A 19143-nucleotide genomic window follows, 5' to 3' on the forward strand; every position below is an offset into this window, starting at 1 on the left:
TGATTTTTGTAATAAGAACAATAAAAACAGCAAGGTAGCAATTGATAAAACGGAGCACAAACGGTATTGCAATGCTTTAAAATGAGGCCTAGGGTCCGTACTTTCGCTAGTGCAATCTCTCAACAATGCTAATATAATTGGATCATATAACCATCCCTCAACGTGCAACGAAGAATCACTCCAAAGTTCCTATCTAGCGGAGAACATAAGAAAAAATCGTTTGTAGGGTACGAAACCACCTCGAAGCTATTCTTTCCGATCGATCTATCAAGAGTTCGTACTAAAATAACATCAAATAATTTCAGATTCATAGTACTCAATCCAACACAAAGAACCTCAAAGAGTGCCCCAAGATTTCTACCGGAGAAACAAAGACAAGAACGTGCATCAACCCCTATGCATAGATTACCCCAATGTCACCTCGGGAATCCGCGAGTTGAGTGCCAAAACATATATCAAGTGAATCAATATGATACCCCATTGTCACCACGAGTATTCATTTGCAAGACATATATCAAGTGCTCTCAAATCCATAAAAGTATTCAATCTGATAAAACGAAATCTCAAAGGGAAAACTCAATTCATCACAACAAGATAGAGAGGGGGAAACACCAAATGATCCGACTATGTTAACAAAGCCCGCGATACATCAAGATTGTGATATCTCAAGAACACGAAAGAGAGAGACTAAACACATAACTACTGGTACAAACCCTCAGCCCCGAGGGTGGACTACTCCCTCCTGTAAGTGCATCTAGTGCCCCTTAGTGATTTTGGTGTATTGAAGACTTATAGGTTAAGGGACTAATGCGTTTGTGAGTGTACACAGATCTATAAGTCTATGAGGAGTTTGATAATTACAGAGAAAGTCGACCCCTAAAAATGAAGTTCTTCGACTGAAGACTTTGGATTTCTGAAGACTTTCTGAAGACTTTGAAGGGGAAGAAATTGGTGTGACCTTGAAGACTTGGTATTCATTTGAGGAATATGAAGCGTGAAGACTTTTGTTTTCGTAGTTTCATTTTCTCTTTCTTCAGTCTGAGTACTTCTGCAAGTAATTCTTCGCTAAGGAATTTCCTCACCCGCAAATTCCTTAGTGAAGAATTCATAAAAATCGCCTATTCACCCCCCTCTAGTTGATATAACGCACTTTCACCTCCTCATCGTGGTGGCCGCCGGGATGATGAAGATGGCCACCGGTGATGATTCCCCCCTTCGACGGAGTGCCGGAACGGGGTCTAGATTGGTTTTCAGTGGCTACATAGGCCTGCGGCGGCGGAACTTCTGATCTAGGTTAACCCCGAGGGTTTTTGGAATATTCGGGAATTTATAGGGCGAAGAGGCGATGCGTGAGGCCACCGAGGTGGGCACAATCCACCTGGGCGCGCCTGGGGTGGGTTGTGCCCCCCTCGGGGGCACCCCCCAAGTGCTGCTCTGGCCCATTGGATGTCTTCTGGTCTATAAAAAATCCATAAAAAGTTTCGCAGTGTTTGGACTCCGTTTGATATTGATTTCCTGCGATGTAAAAAACAAGCAAAAAACAGTAACTGGCACTGGGCACTGGGTCAATAGGTTAGTCCCAAAAAATGTTATAAAGTTGCTATAAAATGATTGTAAAACATCCAAGAATGAAAATATAACATCACAAATACTTCATAAATTATAGATACGTTGGAGACGTATCAGTCTCGGATTGAGGGTAACATGAATGAAGCAGACGATATTTATCCAGGTTCGAGCCCTCTTCATGGAGGTAAAACCCTACGTCTTGCTCTTGTTTATATTGATGAAGATGTATCGAATACATAGTTGATCTACCTCGAGATTGTAATATGTGGTTTAACTCTAGGGCTAGGTGAATGATTTTGCGTTGATGTCCCTCCTGCGGGCTAAACCTTCTGGCTTATATACACGCCAGGGAGGATATCTAGGGTTACAAGGTAGGTATCTAGGAGCAAGGCGGCAGCAAAGATCTTGGAGTATACGTCAAGTCTTTGGTGGAGGTAGTCTCACGCCTCCTGTGTACGGCCTCCTGAATCCATCTTGACCACGGATGAGGGTCCATCGGCCCAACCCTTAGAGAATGGGCCGACTAGGTTAGGACCCCCCAATCCAGGACACCGACAATATGGATACTTGGCCAAGGTAGCATGAGAAAGCATTTAAAAGTAGCAAGCAATTACCATGTCTTCTTCATCGCAATCACTAGGGTTCATGCGATCAACATTGGCCAAGCAACTCGCCCATTTTTGGCATTAGGTGTCGATGGTGGCTCATCGGTGGCGAATAGAATCCCTCGATCGATAGTGGCCACTTGTGTTGCATCCGTCGAATAAATCTTTGACGCGGTTCCAATATGTGGCCGCGGATTGGTCACTTTCCACGGATGCATCAAGAGAGACTTGCTTCCACGCCGTACAAATCAACACATCTTCGACGTTCGAATAATTTGTGGTTCTTCCCTTTCACATCATCAATGAAGCCCTCCTCTTTCATGTCAGGATTCTCATCATCAAATCAAGTTGAGTATCATATTCTTGTGATGCATACTGCTGAGAGACAAAATCTTTGTTCGTGACATTTGTCATGATCAAGACTACAAATGCACATACACACAATCTCACATTCTATTCATATGAAACATGAGAAAATAACAATAAAAAAGAAGAAATTCTTTTTTTACCTATGCGACATTTCGTCGAGCACGTTGGAGGTGGTGGCCGTGGGCATGGACGGGTCCTCCTAGACGGCCGACGGCGTGACTTGTGGTGGTGGGGGAGCAGCCGTGCCATCACCAGGCACACTCGGCGGCAAGTGAGCAGTCGAAGCAGCCGCGACCGCCTTGGTCTTATTCGGTCGGGATGAAGCCGCAGCGGGGTTGCGAGGCGGCCGCTGTCGGGCCGCCCCCACGAGGTTTGGCCACGGTCGCCTTCTTCGCCGGTGGCGCACCCATTCCAACGGCGACCACGGGACGGTGGGAGCAAATCCTGCGCGGCGAGTTGGGGGAGGCATAGCGGCGGTGGCGGAGTTGAAAAAGGTGGGAGACACGATGGCGGCCATGGCGAGGTGCGTAAGACCGGTGGCGGCCGCGGGGTTGGGGGAGTCGACCATGCGGTCTGGTGATGGCTGGTGGGCTGCGGGAGGCGGGAGGGCGGGCGTGCGACAGGAAATTTCCGCATGGCAGTTGGGGGTTCGCGCGACGCGTGGCTGTTTTACTTTTACTCACGCGGTGGCTGGTGATGTATATTTGCATCGCTTGGTGATTATTTTACATCTAAAGAGTAAAACCTGAGATTTTTTTTTTGCATCTACATCATGTGTTGGAGGGACGTTGTTAGGCCTTGGTGATGCATATTTCGGTTATTTTTACATGGGTGTCATAAATAAAAATAAATAATGTCGACAACAAATTCAACCATGGGTGTCATAAAAATCTACAAATCTTCTTAGACTGGTCATAGTGGGGAGTAACTTAGACTAGTAACATGCATATGTTACTAGTCCATGTTACTATCTCTATAGTGCATACTATCATACATTAGTATCATAGGTGATCTCATTTATTGCCATGCATGACACATAGTAGCATCATATTTATTATGTTACGATATCTATCTATGTTACTATAACCATCTCTCTTCTTTAATTACCTGCCACATAAGCATGTTTACGAGTCCCAAGTGCATGATACTACTTATGTTATCCCCACTATGACCAGCCTTATAGGAACCGGCTCCTCTACTGTGCAGCGGGCACGGCAGAGATGCTACAGTACCCCGAGACAGCGTAAATACAGAAGGCACGGCAGGGTGACTGTAGCCCAAATTACTGTTTGCACACTGTAGCAGAAATGTACTCTTTCGGTTCGGTTCTGTAGCATTCGCACTGTTTGCGCACTGTACCAAATAGATCTGAGCCATTTATACTGCATCTAACAGCTGATAGACGCCCAAAGGCAGGGTACTGTAGCGTCCCTGCCGTGCTCCCTGCACGGTAGAGGAGCCGGTTCCAGCCTTATAACCATGGGTGTCATAAAAATACCAAATCCAAGATCGATCGTACTTCAAAACTTCCGTTAAGGACAGTAGCAGATCGAACTGTGTTATAAGATCCATGCCCGAAATTAGAAAATCCCGCAATTTACCCACAGGAAAAAAATGGGGAAAAAAAGGCGCATCATGGAGGCACAGGCACCGAACCATTTCAGCGTCTCCACGGTCGCATCGCACTCCCACGGCCTCGCTCTCGCAAATCTCTCAGATCTCCTCCTCTTTCCTCCCTCCCCCGCTTCTGTCGCGGCCATGGTTGACGAGCCCCTCGACCCGCCGCAGCCGACGCCGGCGGCGGCGGCGCCTCCCGCGCCGCTCCTCCGCCCGCGGCGCGAGGCGTTCGAGCACGGCCTCCTGCCCATCCCCAAGCTCATCTTCCCGGAGGGCACGCTGGCGCAGACCCTCTCCCAGCTTAAGGAGAAGCTCGCGCCCGCGGCCGCCGCCGCGGGAGACGGGCGCGTGGGCGCCGCGGCCCTCGCGGAGGCGCTGCAGATCCCGCCCGACCAGGCGGCGCTTGCGATCGGCATACTCGCGGCGGTCCTCCCCGCGGAGGACCCGACGCTAGACGCCGGCGGGGGTGGTGCTGGCGCCGACCTCCGCGACGTTCTGCTCTTCCTCTACATCCAGTCGTACAAGCGCCTCGTGCCGCGCCCGCACAAGGACTCGCCCGCCGTCGCCGACGTCTGGCCATCCACCTCAGCGTTCGACGGCTACCTGTCCGCTCTCTCTCCGATCCAGGTCAGGACGCGGTTCCGTTGGTTCGAATGCTCCCGTTAGAATTTTGCTGCTCGCATAGAAGTATATAGAACAACGTAGATGGGAGCTGAAAGGATTAAACCACTTGACGTTTACCAATTGCCATCCGCTTGGAAACTACATCCTATATTATCAACAATGGAACTGGGACATTGAATCAAGCAACGAAACAATTGTGTGTTGCCTTTTGCGTGGATGGATTATTGATTGCACAGAAGTCGTGCTATTCTGGACAAACATGCATTGCTAAGTCCAGTGGTGCATATCGCTGCCATGGGAAACCTAGTATTAAATTTACTTCTAGATGAGCTGCCATATTGCCTACTATCATCCTGTATTCATATAAAACTAGTGTGACTTGCCAAAGCATGCCAAATGTTTTCTAGAGGAAACTGGTGACACGTTTCATCAGACATTTCTTTCATCACCTTCAGTGCTCCAGCAATTGTATCCTTGAACTTTCTACTGCGCTAGTTAACTGTCAACATATTAATGGGGACTTGGAACTCATGTCCCAAACATCTCCGCACAGGCTCTGCTTAGAATAAGAGGTATCTTGCAGTGATATTCATCTAAGCTTGTGTCCATAATCCCATCTTGGAATGCGTTGAGAGCCGCCTGCACTTTTTTTTCCTATATAAATCTGTCATTTGGGGGTTTCTTATCTGTTCCAGTTCCATATTTTGTATTTTTGTAGCAACCATGGCTTATGTTACATGTTTTCTTGTATAATAGACGTTCTTTTTGAGTTAATCGTTATCGTTTGAAAGGGTGCCAATTGCCCTTAGCCCATATCAGTCGTACCATATCGGCACCCTTGTAATTTCTTTTCTTTTGCAAATACAACTAGTTAGCTTATCTTTTCTTTTGACATCATCCTCACTTAGTGCTTCGTATGTCTATTGTTTGGCAGCTTGTACGCAGTAATAGCCGTCGCTTTATACCTTCTCAAGCAGATGAAGAAATTCACCAGTTATCTTATCTGCAAAAGCATATGGCTAATATTCTCACTCTATTGGCTGATTCTGTTGAGGGGGAGGGGGATGATTCTCTGGTATGTCATCTTCTCTTTAAGTTACTCAAATTGTTACTATTCATTATATATTGATCATTCTTCATTCTCCACCTTATTTTTCTAGGTGAGTGAAATATTACTTGGCCTCCGTTTGCTGTTGTTGAACTGTGCCGTATTGTGTTGATTGTATAATCTGCTATAGAAGATTTAGCCACAAAGCTAGGCAAAATCGGGCCAAACAAACACTAAAATAGGCAAAATGGGTTTTGCAAACGAGATTATCATTTGACTGTAGATCCACAATGCCAAATACAGCCTTACAGTTCTTACCTCCAATCCTCCATGTAGGTTATGAAGTCTGTTAGGGTGTGTTTAGTTGTAGAACCAAGTGGAATGGAATGGAACGGTTCCATTCCATTGGAACGGAATGGTTCCGTCTTAGTGTTCAGTAGAGCTAATGAGATGGAACGGAATGGTTCCGTCTCAGCGTTTGGTTAGAGGAATAGTTTAAGAACATGTCACGAAGAATTATTTTCTCCAAGTGCTAGTATGGTGATTAAATACGTATCAACTAGTACTGGTACTGAGCATCAACAGCAGCGCATCAACTAGTAACATCAAGCAGGGTGGAAGGGAAATAGATTTCTTCCGTCGCCAACCAGGTGAAGATTGCTGCTCTCGCCGTCAAATTCAGAAGTATCAAGTAGTATGAAGATTGCTGCTCACGGAAATCAATTCGAATGTATCAACTAGTATCAAGGTAGGTGCTCCCGGAAATCAATCTGAAGTCAGGCAAATCGCTCCAACCGAGCGGTGTCAGGCACCAATAGCGGCGAGGCGCTGTTGTCCTGCTCGTGCTCTGCTTCGCTCGTTGTGGCGACAGGCACCAACAGCAGCGACGACAGGAACAAGGCGCGGGAAAAGAAGACCCACGAGTCCGTCGGGACGACGCGGCGGCCACCGACGACGACAGGAACAGGCAACCGCGTCCTGCTCTCTGTTTATGTTGCTCCGCTGGCTACTAGCCTGCTGCCTGCTGCTAGATCGCCTCCAAGCTGTTGCTGCACGCCATGGGAGAGGATAGACGACTGGGACGCGAGGTACTGAGGTACAGCCGGCGCCGGAGAGCGAGAGAGGTGTTTTGGGCGGCGGCGGCGGCTCAGATAGAGAGAGGGAGAGGTGCGGGAGGGACGCGGCGCTGAGGGGGAGAGGCACGCGAGAGAGGTGGTTCCGCGTGGTCCGCTCCTTTTCGAGGAACGCCTCGGTTCGGCATAATCAGCGAATATGCTGTTTCATGGAACTAGTGGGTTCCGATTCCTTCGACTAACTAAACACGGGAACGGGTCCTAGGGATGGAACCGACCCATTACATTCCATCCGATGACAGAAACCAAACACACCCTTAGGTGTTAACTATAACCAGAGGCTAGAACCATCCGTGGATAACATGTCTACAATAAATGTATCAAGCAATCGAAACAAAAGATCAAGGGTAGAACAACCCACTGACATATACGTCTGCAGACACAAATTGTATAAAACACATAAAGCAAAAGGTCAATGGTAGCACACAGTTGATTCAGTTAAATATATATTACTTAAGTGAGTTCTTGTCTTCATGTGCAACTGAGAATAGATCTATTTTCTTCTCACATCTGAGGACATATTGTGAAGGTAATTCTTTGTTGGAACTTGACAAAGGGGCTTAGTTTCGACTACAAATAATCGGCTAGCTAGTGTTCTTTTCAATGGAGGAAATATGAAAGACGATCTTGATGTTATGCTGCTAAAATCTGATGATATGGTAACTGTATTATGCCATCTTTTGTGCAGGTACTAACAATGGAGACTTTTGAGCACCTTGGATTTCTAGTGCATTTTTCGGAAGGAACATCCCTAAGCCAGGCAGCCACATTTTTTGCAAATTCTGATCCAGACATGCCGGCTGCTCCAGTATCTGCTGCTCAGGTCCATGATTGGATTTTGCAGAATATTGTTTCTTCATTGGAGTTTTATACTGAGAAATCTACAGCAAAGGAAGGGAGCCAGCAGATAGCGTCTGATCTTGATGTTACCATGGCAGATGCCAATACAAGTCATCCAAGGAACAGCACACCTACTGTTGCCAATCCCGCATTCCATAGAAATTCTACATTTGTGGAGGGTTTCTCCAAAACTTCTGTTGTCAAGCATGCATCTGATGTCAAAGGAAATTCAGTGAAGGTATAAATCGTAGTTATTTTAGTATTAGTACCAGAATGCTTTGTTTAATACTCCTTCCAAGATACTTATTTTGGGACGGAGGGAGTAACAGGTAGCCCACTTGGATGTTTGAAAGGAATGAAGAGATTTAACACGTTTAATCCCAACATGTTCGCATTGTCCCACCCCAGATGCAATGTAGTGTTGATCAAGAAATTTTGTATGTGTCTAGTGTCATAAGTGATTGCATGGTTGAATTTTCTCCTGGGGCCACTGTAACCATAGTCAAGAATCTTTTGATCACTGGATTTGCAGTGAAGCATTGCTTTCTCTTAGAAGGAAAGAAGTACTATGTAGCCAGGTCTGTATTATTAACGGAATAATCATGCAAAGTTGCATTACTTGGGTCAGGATATATATACAAGGTTAAAGCAGACGAGAAATATGCAGGCCGTTGATCTGATCTGGAAAGAACCAATATAAAATCTCCTGTTGTGCTGGACACTTTGGAACACCCTCTATCCTCTCTAATTGTCAGTGTTGAAATATGTTTTGTGTAAATTATCAGCATTGTTTAACACGTACTGCAAACTGTATGTGTAGGTTTTGAACTGCCATGATTCCGTTATTTATATATTAGCACCGGTGAAGTATGCTACTGTGTATGGATGTTCTGATACTACCGTTGTTCTTGGTGCTGTCGGCAAGGTATGCATGCATGGCATTTGGTCATTCCTCACCCCCTCTGTTAATGTGTATTCAATTTGCTTTGAGGCAATTTGTGTCTTGGTAGAGCTAAATAGCATAATATCTGCTTCAGTATACACTGTGTTCTGTGCATGCAAATAACCATTAGCCACATGCAACACATATGGATTATGGACTTGAAATACTTGTATGATCAATCTTAGTTCCTATGTTCTCCCTACTAATCTTGACTCGTCTTGTTCTTGTTTGACATGAACCTCATAGTGGCTCTCCTTCTAACGATAGCATCACACAGGCAGTTGGCGTGATGCCAATGATGGTGGTATGATACTGTTCGTCACATGAAGAGTTCATGTGATTCCACCAACAGTGACGTGATTTGTCCAAAGAAGAGTCGGTGTGCGATGTCAATGCCAAACGTGAACCGACTTGTCAAGATTAGGGGGAGAATGTTGGAGCTAGTATTATCTGTTTAAATATTTTGAGTCCTTGCATGCTACATATGACTAATCGTTAGCTCCATGCATAGAAGCTAGCGTGTCTTGGACTGTGTAATTAGAACTAATTCCACAGGTGTTTGTGCTGCATGTGGTCTAGTGTGGATGTATCTAGACGTATTTAAGTTCTAGATACATCCATTTTTATCCATTTCTCTCCGTCCCAAAATTCTTGTCTTAGTTTTGTCTAAATACGGATGTATCTAGTTACGTTTTAGTGTTAGATACATCCGTATCTAGACAAATCTAAGACAAGAATTTTGGGACGGAGGGAGTATTATATATGATATGTTTGGATGCAACAACGAAACATAACAGCCTACGACCTACATGTTACGTGTCTGTATTTTCAGTCACTGGTGGACAGTAGCCACCTGGATTCTGCTTTTGCAGCATTGCAGAAAATTCACTTGTTTGTTTTGGAATTGGGGAACCGTTTTTCATTTTGTCTAATGATCGAGTCAACCCTATCACTGAGAGGATAGATGAATATTCATTATTTTTGGCTTTTCGTCCCCATGGAAAAAAAACTAGATGGTGAGAATAATGGCAATAGAGGGGTGGTTCATATTGTTGTGGACCATTGCTGGAAAATTCTTATGACACGGATAAAAATTTCAAGAAGTTATTTGAGTTGATATGCTGTATAAGTAGCAAAGAGGAAAAATGGGAAATATGATCGCAGATGGATAATTGGTGTCTTGTTGGTCATTCGATTTTTGCTATTTTTGCCTCAACTCTGCCAATTACATTTCAAGAATATAATGTTTCGTGTTGTCAGGTTATAAAGGTGGAGCATTGTGAAAGAGTGCATATTATTGCAGCTGCAAAACGAATCTGTATTGCCAACTGTCGTGAGTGCATCTTCTACTTGGGAGTAAATCACCAGCCTCTTATCGTGGGGGACAACCATAAATTACATGTGAGGTTCTGCTACTCTTTCTGTTCTAAACTGTTAGTCAGGACTAGCTGCTGCGTAGCAATTAAGTGGCGTATGATGAACAGTTGTAAATTATTAACAATTCATTGACATGTCTAGTCATCATGTGTAATAATACACCATGAATGAATCATACATCATTTGTGCGGTACATACTGTGTATGTCACTACACCTAGAACTAAGATCCGTAAACTGTATTTATGAGTGAAAATCTGCTGCTCTGTTACTATTAAGTGAAAAAGGAAGATTAATCGCCAATTGTATACGAGTAACCATTCATGACTGCCGAATACTCTGAATACATAGGTTACAGTTGGAAAAGGTGTGACAGTCAATGTTGTGAACTTCTCGACACGATAGTATAGTAACAGTAATGCTTTAATTTTTAAATTTTGACATTGTGAAATTTCTCCATTCATGTATGAACAGATTGCTCCATTTAATACTTACTATCCAAGATTGGGTGAGCATCTGACACAAGTTGGTGTAGATCCCTCTACCAATAAATGGGACCAACCTTTTGTATTGGGAGTCGTTGATCTGCATGATTCATTGTCCCATCCTGCTGGGGTTTCTGATGTTCAAGCCGAATCTGCTACTTGTGTAGATCCTGATCTATTCACAAACTTTTTGGTATGTTAAGTACATTGTAAGCTTTTAGCTATAGCATGATAGTATGCTTCTCGGGCCTTGTTTATCTTTTCACAATAATTTTCTCTTGTATAAAAACAACTAAACATGACTACTTCCGTCTGCAGATTCCTAATTGGTTTGAGGATGAAGTACAAGAGCCTACAAAATGCAATCCTTTTCCATTGCCTGAAATTTATCAGGCATCGCAAAGCAAGAAGGTACATTAACTTCGATAAACTTCCCTAGAATGATGTTTCTATTATAATTTACTCAATGCTAAGGCTGTCTAGTGTGATTCACACTGCCTCATGGCCATAATGCAAATCAGTATTGATTTGTTAATGTTGTTTGGGTACAGTTTGTTCACTTCTCTATATTTTACTAGCACAATGCTCGTGCGTTGCTACGAACTGCTTAAGAGCATAATTTTGAGTTGGAGTCACATTTTTACAATTTTTATTTGTTCATTCTGCTAGTGTTGGTCTCACATGAAAGTAGTAGTATACTTGTTTATTTGTTTTAGGTCTCACATATAAGTAAAAGCACATTTTTTTATTTATGTATCTTGGAAGGTTGCTAGTCGAGTACTCTTGCTAGTCCCACAAGTGGGTAAGGGTGTATTTTTTATTGATGAAGGTTGTTGGTTCTACATGTGGATAAGGGTGTATTTTTTATTGATGAAGGTTGTTGGTCCCACATATGAACTCACCACCAACTCCAATCTTTATAAGTAGGAAAGATTTACTGTTTAGTATTCCTAAAAGTCACATGTTCCTAAACATGCCATATCATCTTCAGCAAGCTGTTCTGGAAGATTCTAAAAAAACTATTCGGGAGCTGCAACTTGACGAAAATAGGAAAAAGGAATTAGCAAGCGCCCTTCACTCGCAGTTCAAAGATTGGCTATATGGTAATTTTTCATCTGTGCATTCAGTTATTTCATAGCACGTACATATCACTTCTGCCTTTTATATGTCAGTAGTTACACTTGGTGCTTTATCTCCATGTCTCCATCTGTTTCATTATTGTGGTGACGGGGTAAATACCACATAAGATAGGATGCAATGCAACCTTATTTAACTATTTGGAATGCAGTCCAATCTTATTTAACTATTTCGTTAATGCCCTTGGAATGCAACTGGAAGGAAAACAGGACCGGTATGTCATGTCTTCTTGGATTCCTATGAAAATTCTTTAAAGAGGCCTTAAGTTTTTTTTTTGAAACCGAGGCAGTGCCGAAAGCTTTGCCTCTTCTTTGATACTTCCTCCATTACAAAAAAATGATGTTTTGAGAATTTTAAGACAGACTAAGGAGGTGGCTGGAATCTCCTTTATATCCTTCGTTTTTCTGCTAGTGACCGAACAGCCAACATTAGAGTGGAGGAGGGGCACGGTAAGAGAACATGTTGGGAAATGTGGAAAAATGTTACTCCCTCCGTCCCATAATATAAGGACGTTTTTCAAGCTATGTTAACTTGAAAAACGTTCTTATATTATGGGACGGAGGGAGTAGCTAGCTAGGACGTCACTTAAATTGGAAGAGAGGTAGTATTTGCCAAAATGGCGGGTGGTGGCATAGATTTCTCTTGGAACACATGAGCATTTTGCTCGTTTCAAATGATCCAATTGGTTAGCATGGCAAGGGAGGTCATTGGCTCGCAGTTGATGATGTCGCTAGACGTCATGTTGATCCGCCAATTCTTGATTGAGTGCTTCGCCGCTCACCGAGCTAAATCAAGCGCTCCAAGGCCTAGCCATTCCTTGACCATTCTCCAAACATGCAAGTTCTTTTACGCTGGCTGGGAGGATTTCTGCGATTCCAATCTCAATACCAGTCAACCAATCAATAGTACTCCCTACAACAACAACAACAAGCCTTTACCCCAAACAAGTTGGGGTAGGCTAGAGCTGAAACCCATAAGATCTTGCGACCAACTCATGGTTCGGGCACATGGATAGCAAGCTTCCATGCACCCCTGTCCATAGCTAGTTCTTGGTGATACTCCAATCCTTCAGATATCTCTTTATGGACTCCTCCCATGTCAAATTCGGTCTACCCCGACCTCTCTTGACATTCTCCGCACGCTTTAGCCGTCCTCTATGCACTGGAGCTTCTGGAGGCCTGCGCTGAATATGCCCAAACCATCTCAGACGATGTTGAACAAGCTTCTCTTCAATTGGTGCTACCCCAGATCTATCTTGGGGTACTCCCTCCGTTTCTAAATATAAGCCTTGTTAGAGATTTTTTTTTTTGAAACGGAGGCAAAAGCTTTGCCTCATCCATTAAATAAGAGAGAATAGAGTTTCAATACGGCTATATACGGATGTATATAGACTTATTTTAGAGTGTAGATTCACTCATTTTGCTCCGTATGTAGGTCGTATTGGAATCTGTAAAGACTTATATTTAGGAACGGAGGCAGTACAAGTTATGTCGGTATAAATGATACACCGCTGTACTGTATGTTTGTAGTCCACAACATTTACTGTATTTTCCATCAGTGCTCAATGGAGTATTGCTGATTGTGTGCATTGAGTAATGCAAACAATATCTGTTCATGTTTGCAGCTACGGGCAACATCCGCCAGCTCTACTGTCTGCAAGGCGACTAACCATGCAGTCAGCTGCTTTCGTCAACAGAGGTGTGCATCCGCAAGACTGTTCTTCATCCTCTTTGCTGGCTAGTTGGTGCGACTCCTGAAACATTCGGCGGCACATCGTCGAAGCTGACCTTACTCCCAGGAGTGGTTTCCGCCTGCTCTTCAGCCTTGTGTAGAACCGAAAGAAAAGTGTAAAAAGGAACAGGTGTTGTTGCCTCTTTTTTCTTCTCTTTTGCAAAGTAGCTTGATATGTTTCCCCCAATATCTTTAGGTCGTTAGGATATTTGGTCTTGGTTTCCCGGTGGTTGCACAGTTTTTTTTTGGGCTCCAGAAGTTCCACGGATACTTAACAGGCATTGTTAACCACTCAACTTTGCAAAAGAAATGAACATTTGAAATCCCATCATTGTATTTCTGATTTCTAATAGTACTCATATGCCGATAAATAAAATACTAATATTCAACACTAACTTCTAACGGATTGCTATAGCACACGTAAGTGCCATTTTTTTTTTGAGTCGGCACACGTTTTTTTTTTAGTCCTTGAGTTGGCACACGTAAGTACTGCGGTGCTGTGAGGGAGGAATGCTTGCTAAGCCGGAAAAAAAGCCCATGCCTCGGGCTGGGTCGCAACTTGCCTGCTCCCGTCTCCCGAACCAGCCCTCCTTTCTCTCTGAGATCCTCTGTGTCTTACGTACATCTGATGTTCTACATGTGCAGTCTGGTTGCAGGGCCTCTTTTAGTACGCAAGATTTTGAAAACATAGAAATAAGGGAAAAAACAAGAATATGTATAAATAAACGAAAATGATAAATCTCAAACGTTTGGGATTTGACCATGGCAAATCGATCGTTTGTTGTATGACAATTTTAGTGACGTGAGGATGATAAGTTTAGTTGACTCATAAGGCAATTTTCTGGCAAAAAATACACTGAGCACGGATTTGCTATGAATGTTCGGGTGTTGGGTCCTAAACAAGTGTGTAAAGCAGAGTATTGAACACATGGGAATTTTGCAACCGTGTGTGTTTGGTTCATAGGAATAGGAAGATACACATGAATCATGATAAACACAGTCAAATCACATGAAAAAAACTATAATTAGGATGTTGTGTCGTCTAAAAGAAAAAAAAGGATGTTACTGTGTCACTAAAGGTCACATCTCGTATTTTGTGTGTATGAATTCTAGAAAAGGGTCCTAAGTGGATTGTAAATTCTTCTTTCTTCAAAACTGAGATGAGAGGAAATTTTCATCAATTTTTCATTTGTTACACTCTTCCGAACTAACCGTATGAACCATGTCATCAAAAGAAAATATTCATTCATTGTTCCTATAAACCAAAGAGGCCCTTAACTTTTGCTAGGACAATTACCTTTCCGTGGCTTGATTTTTTTATTCTTCAAAACTGATTGAGTGTTTCAGCACATAATGTTTTCTGATACAATTTTTCTGTAGCATAACATTATACCACAATCGTTGCGGCAATTTGATTATCATATGCATAGAGTGTTCCAATCATGGGGTATCTCGTCGTACTGATTTCTGTTTTTCCTTCAATCAATCAATCAAAAAGAAAAAGGTATCGATATGGGTTCGGGTCGTACTCATAGGGCCACGGCCCGAATGCCATGCAAATACGTACCGCTGCCTATCCAGTTTAATCACCCACGCGCGCTGCGCCTGGCGCACACTACTACCGGCAGCGTTGTTCATGCACGATTTTTCTTTTGGATCAATGCATGCATGATTGAATGCATGGGCGTTCACGTACGTATTTGTTGCATACCGCGCCCTGTCTTTCCAGCTTGTCAATCGTCGTTGGCTTGAACCAGGGTTGCCTCAAGGGTTTTTCCCCGGAAAACTAGGAGCCCTCGTTACGGGCGGCTAGGGTTTCGGTGGAGACGGAGGCGGCCGCTGTCATCTCGCCGGCGGGTCGCAACACTCCTAGGGTTGAGGATGGCCTCGTCCTCGGATCCCAGCAAGGGGAAGCAAGGGGCTGCGCCGGACAGGTCGGCGAGGGCTCAGATGGAAGAAGCCATGGGTAGATTGGATCTCACAGAGGAGGAAGCCAGCCCCCTGGTGGTGGACGATCTTGAGGAAGGACCGCAACAGAAGTGGGCGATTGCTGGGAAAATTCTGCACCGCAAAGTATTCCACATCCAGACGATCGCAAACGCATTGAGGCCGGCTTGGGGAAACCCTAGGGGTTTGTTCTTCAGGCCAGCAGGAGAGAATATTTTCGTGGCGGAGTTTGAAAATCGCCGCGATCATGATCGTGTGCGTGAAGGATCTCCGTGGCACGTCAGTAGGCACGCAGTGATTCTAACTGATTTCGATGACAGCATGCGTCCGTCGGGGCTCAGTTTCGATAAGCTTCAATTGTGGGTTAGGGTTCTAAACCGTCCCTTCAACATGCAGAACGAAGTCAGGGGACTGGCGGTGGCCAAGCAAATTGACAATACTTTGGCGTCAGTACAGTTTGATCCTGTTGGGGGGTTTCTCAGAGCACATGTGACTATTGATGTATCAAAACCCCTGCGACGTTGGATCTTGATTGATTCTGCAAAGAGAAAGAGTAGAGATTGGTACGATGTGTAGTATGAACATGTGCCAAATTTCTGTTTCTCGTGTGGTCGTCTTGGCCACGCTGATATGGTTTGTCCTACACCTGGTACCCGAGATGAGAAAGGAGATTTGCCGTTCAACACGAGTCTGCGAGCACCGGAGGATAGCAAACCTAGTGGCTCAGGGGATAGCTCATCAAAGGACCATCAGAGCTCTAACAATAGTAGGACTGATGCGGCTGCCCAAAAGAATAAGGCAAGTGGATCAGCTGAGGTTACCTCCCCCAGGAAGAATCGAGAGAACTTCAATAAGCATAAGGGAGGCCCCCAGCAGAATCAAGTCTACCGTAGGGTGGAGAGTTCTGCTTTGGCAAATTCTGGTAAGGAACAAACTGACAAAACAGCAGCAGCGCCAATGGATATGGTTTTGTTCAATGCAAAGGGCAGGATAATTCAGAAGGAACTGAAGGTCGGGGCGAAGCTTCGGTAGAACCTGATGCAAAGAAAAAGAAACCAACGCCTCCAACATCTGAAGACTCGGCAGCGGCTGCTAGTCAGCCTTGCCGGGGCCAATGAATTATCTAAGCTGGAACTGCCGGGGGCTTGGGAACCCCGAGGCAGTTCGAGAGCTTCGCAAGATTGTGAAGAAAGAAGGGCCTTCCCTGGTTTTTGTTATGGAGACAAAGATTAGGGCGACAAGGGTGGAAAATCTAAAGCATTCACTTGGGTTTGCGGGATGTTTCGCGGTTGATAGTACTGGTCTCAGTGGTGGAATTGGATTGTTTTGGTCCAAGGATGTAACGGTTGAACTAAAAAACTTCAGTTCTAGTCATATAGATGTTATGGTCCGGAAAGCTGATGGTACTGCTCCGGCATGGAGATTTACCGGGTTCTATGGAGCCCCAAGAAGTGAGGAAAGGCATCACAGTTGGAGGTGTTTACGCACACTGCATGCTATTCAACATCAGGCATGGTTGTGTGTCGGCGGTTTTAACGAGACGGCGTACGGCACCGAGCACTTCAGTCGCGCTGCTAGGCCGGAGTGGCAGATGCGTGCGTTTCGGGAGGTGTTGGAGGACTGCTCTTTGCAGGACTTGGGCTTCTCTGGTGTACCTTTTACATGGGATAATAGACAGGCAGGTGGTGCTAATGTGAAAGCCCGCCTTGATCGTGCTGTAGCAAATGCTGAGTTTCTACAACGTAATGAGAATTCACGTGTACGCCATATTAGTTCTGTAGAATCATACCATTGCTTTGTTTTGATTGAAACTCGTGATTCATTGAATAAAGGGGGACCACGACAGTTTCGATATGAGAATGTGTGGCAGACTCATGCTGACTATGATAGTGTTGTGATGGATATGTGGCGTCGGAACCATACTGGGCAGGGTCTTGCATCGATATCGGCTACTTTGCAATGTATGCAGAGGGAGCTGGGGTCTTGGGGGGCACGAGAGTTCGGCTGCCTCGCAAAGACAGTAAGGAAACTTCAGAAAAAACTTGAAATACTCCGAAAACAGTCGGTTGGGAGAGGGCCCACCGAGGAGGAGAAAGTAACGGTGGTTAAACTGCGGGAGGCACTCCGGCAGGAGGAAGTATGGATGAGACAGAGATCGAGGGTGCCGTGGCTGCGACAGGGTGATCGGAACACAAAATACTACCAGGCTCAAGCAGCCCAGAGGAAACGTATGAACAGAATTTCTAACCTTCAGAGAGCTGACGGCACAATGTGTGCTACTGAAGAGGAAGATAAAACCGAGATTCAGTCGTTCTATCAAGCATTATTTACGACTCAAGGCTTCCATGAGATGGATGAACTGCTGCAATATGTTCCTGAACGGGTGTCTATGGAGATGAACACCTCCCTGGATAAACCCTTCGAGGCTGATGAAGTGAAGACGACATTGTTTCAGATGTCACCGTCCAAAGCGCCGGGTGTGGATGGATTCACTGTGGGTTTTTTTCCAGAGGCATTGGGAAGTTATTAAAGATGATCTGGTGCCAGCTATTCTGGACTTTGTTAATGGAGGGGAGATTCCGTCGGGATTTAACGATACGTCAATTACTCTTATACCCAAGGTACGGAACCCCAGTCTATCTCATAATACCGTCCTATATCCTTGTGTCCGGTTCCCTATAAAATTGCTTCGAAGATGATCACCAATCGTCTCAAGCTTTTGATGGATATAGTTGTGGGGGAGGAACAGAGTGCGTTTGTTCCCGGTCGCCTAATCACGGATAACGTACTTGTGGCTTTTGAAAGCGTACATACGATGAGGAGAAGAAAGAAGGGGAAAAAATATTCGTGTGCAGTTAAGTTAGACATGATGAAGGCCTACGATCGAATGGAGTGGCATTATTCGGAAGCAATCATGTTGAAACTTGGCTTCAGTGCAACTTTTGTGAGGTTGATTATGAAGTGTGTCTCATGGGTGAGATACACCGTTCGTGTTAATGGCGAGTTGATGCCTTTTTTCACCCCCTCAAGGGGATTTCAGCAGGGGACCCAGTCTCACCCTTCTTGTTCCTGCTTTGTGCGGAAGGGCTGACATCTTTACTAAAGTTTTATGGAGGAGGCCACATTGACAGAGGTATACGCGTGTCGTACAGAGCTCCATGGGTCAACCATCTTTTGTTCGCCGATGATTGCTTAGTCTTTATCAGCGCAACAACAGAAAGTGCGGATAGACTGAATAGAATTTTACTCATCTATGCTTCCTGCTCGGGGCAGTCAGTCAATCGCGAGAAGAGTGCTGTGTTCTTTTCTCCTAATACACCTGCTAGTAGAAGAGAAGCTCTCAAACAAATTCTTGGCGTTTTGGTGGAAGCTTTCAGTGACAGATACTTGGGTCTCCCGACCGCGGTCGGGAGGATCACTAGTGGTACGTTTGATCATATCAGGGAGAGCTCACGTAGCAAAATGAATGGATGGGCGGAACAGCTGCTAGCTTGTGCGGGCAGAGAGATTCTTATAAAATCAGTGATCCAGGCCATTCCTACTTTTAGTATGAGCTACTTCCTATTGACTAAGAAGGTATGCAAAAAGTTGACATCTTGCATGGCAAAATTCTGGTGGAGCGGTTCCCTTGATAGACGATCTTTGCACTGGATATCATGGGACAGTCTCGCATCCCCAAAGGTTAACGGTGGTATGGGTTTCCGAGATCTACCATTGTTT

The 19143-nt window shown here is 44.6% G+C and overlaps 2 protein-coding genes across 2 annotated transcripts; both read left to right on the forward strand.

The window, feature by feature from the left end:
- Positions 1-4163: 4163 nt before the first annotated feature.
- Positions 4164-13802, forward strand: LOC109766343 (uncharacterized). Its single transcript, XM_020325111.3, has 9 exons — positions 4164-4787; positions 5719-5859; positions 7654-8043; positions 8626-8730; positions 10009-10149; positions 10598-10801; positions 10927-11019; positions 11600-11711; positions 13370-13802. The coding sequence occupies exons 1-9, from the start codon at positions 4179-4181 to the stop codon at positions 13411-13413; spliced, it is 1839 nt and encodes a 612-aa protein (XP_020180700.2). The 5' UTR covers positions 4164-4178; the 3' UTR covers positions 13414-13802.
- A 1555-nt stretch (positions 13803-15357) lies between these two features.
- Positions 15358-17953, forward strand: LOC141025909 (uncharacterized). Its single transcript, XM_073501848.1, has 3 exons — positions 15358-15549; positions 16934-17182; positions 17393-17953. The coding sequence occupies exons 1-3, from the start codon at positions 15358-15360 to the stop codon at positions 17951-17953; spliced, it is 1002 nt and encodes a 333-aa protein (XP_073357949.1).
- Positions 17954-19143: the final 1190 nt, after the last annotated feature.

Source organism: Aegilops tauschii, chromosome 6, assembly GCF_002575655.3.
Source record: "Aegilops tauschii subsp. strangulata cultivar AL8/78 chromosome 6, Aet v6.0, whole genome shotgun sequence".
Taxonomy (NCBI): domain Eukaryota; kingdom Viridiplantae; phylum Streptophyta; class Magnoliopsida; order Poales; family Poaceae; genus Aegilops; species Aegilops tauschii.

What these genes read in the sequence shown, in the direction of transcription:
- LOC109766343 (XM_020325111.3), top strand. Translation starts at nt 4,179, where the DNA reads ATGGAGGCACAGGCACCGAACCATTTCAGCGTCTCCACGGTCGCATCG. An exon ending in GGGAGGGGGATGATTCTCTG is followed by an intron (nt 5,860 to 7,653) that starts GTATGTCATCTT and finishes TCTTTTGTGCAG; the next exon opens with GTACTAACAATGGAGACTTT. An exon ending in GTTCAAAGATTGGCTATATG is followed by an intron (nt 11,712 to 13,369) that starts GTAATTTTTCAT and finishes TCATGTTTGCAG; the next exon opens with CTACGGGCAACATCCGCCAG.
- LOC141025909 (XM_073501848.1), top strand. Translation starts at nt 15,358, where the DNA reads ATGGCCTCGTCCTCGGATCCCAGCAAGGGGAAGCAAGGGGCTGCGCCG. An exon ending in GGAAAATTCTGCACCGCAAA is followed by an intron (nt 15,550 to 16,933) that starts GTATTCCACATC and finishes ATTCAACATCAG; the next exon opens with GCATGGTTGTGTGTCGGCGG. An exon ending in AACGTAATGAGAATTCACGT is followed by an intron (nt 17,183 to 17,392) that starts GTACGCCATATT and finishes CAATGTATGCAG; the next exon opens with AGGGAGCTGGGGTCTTGGGG.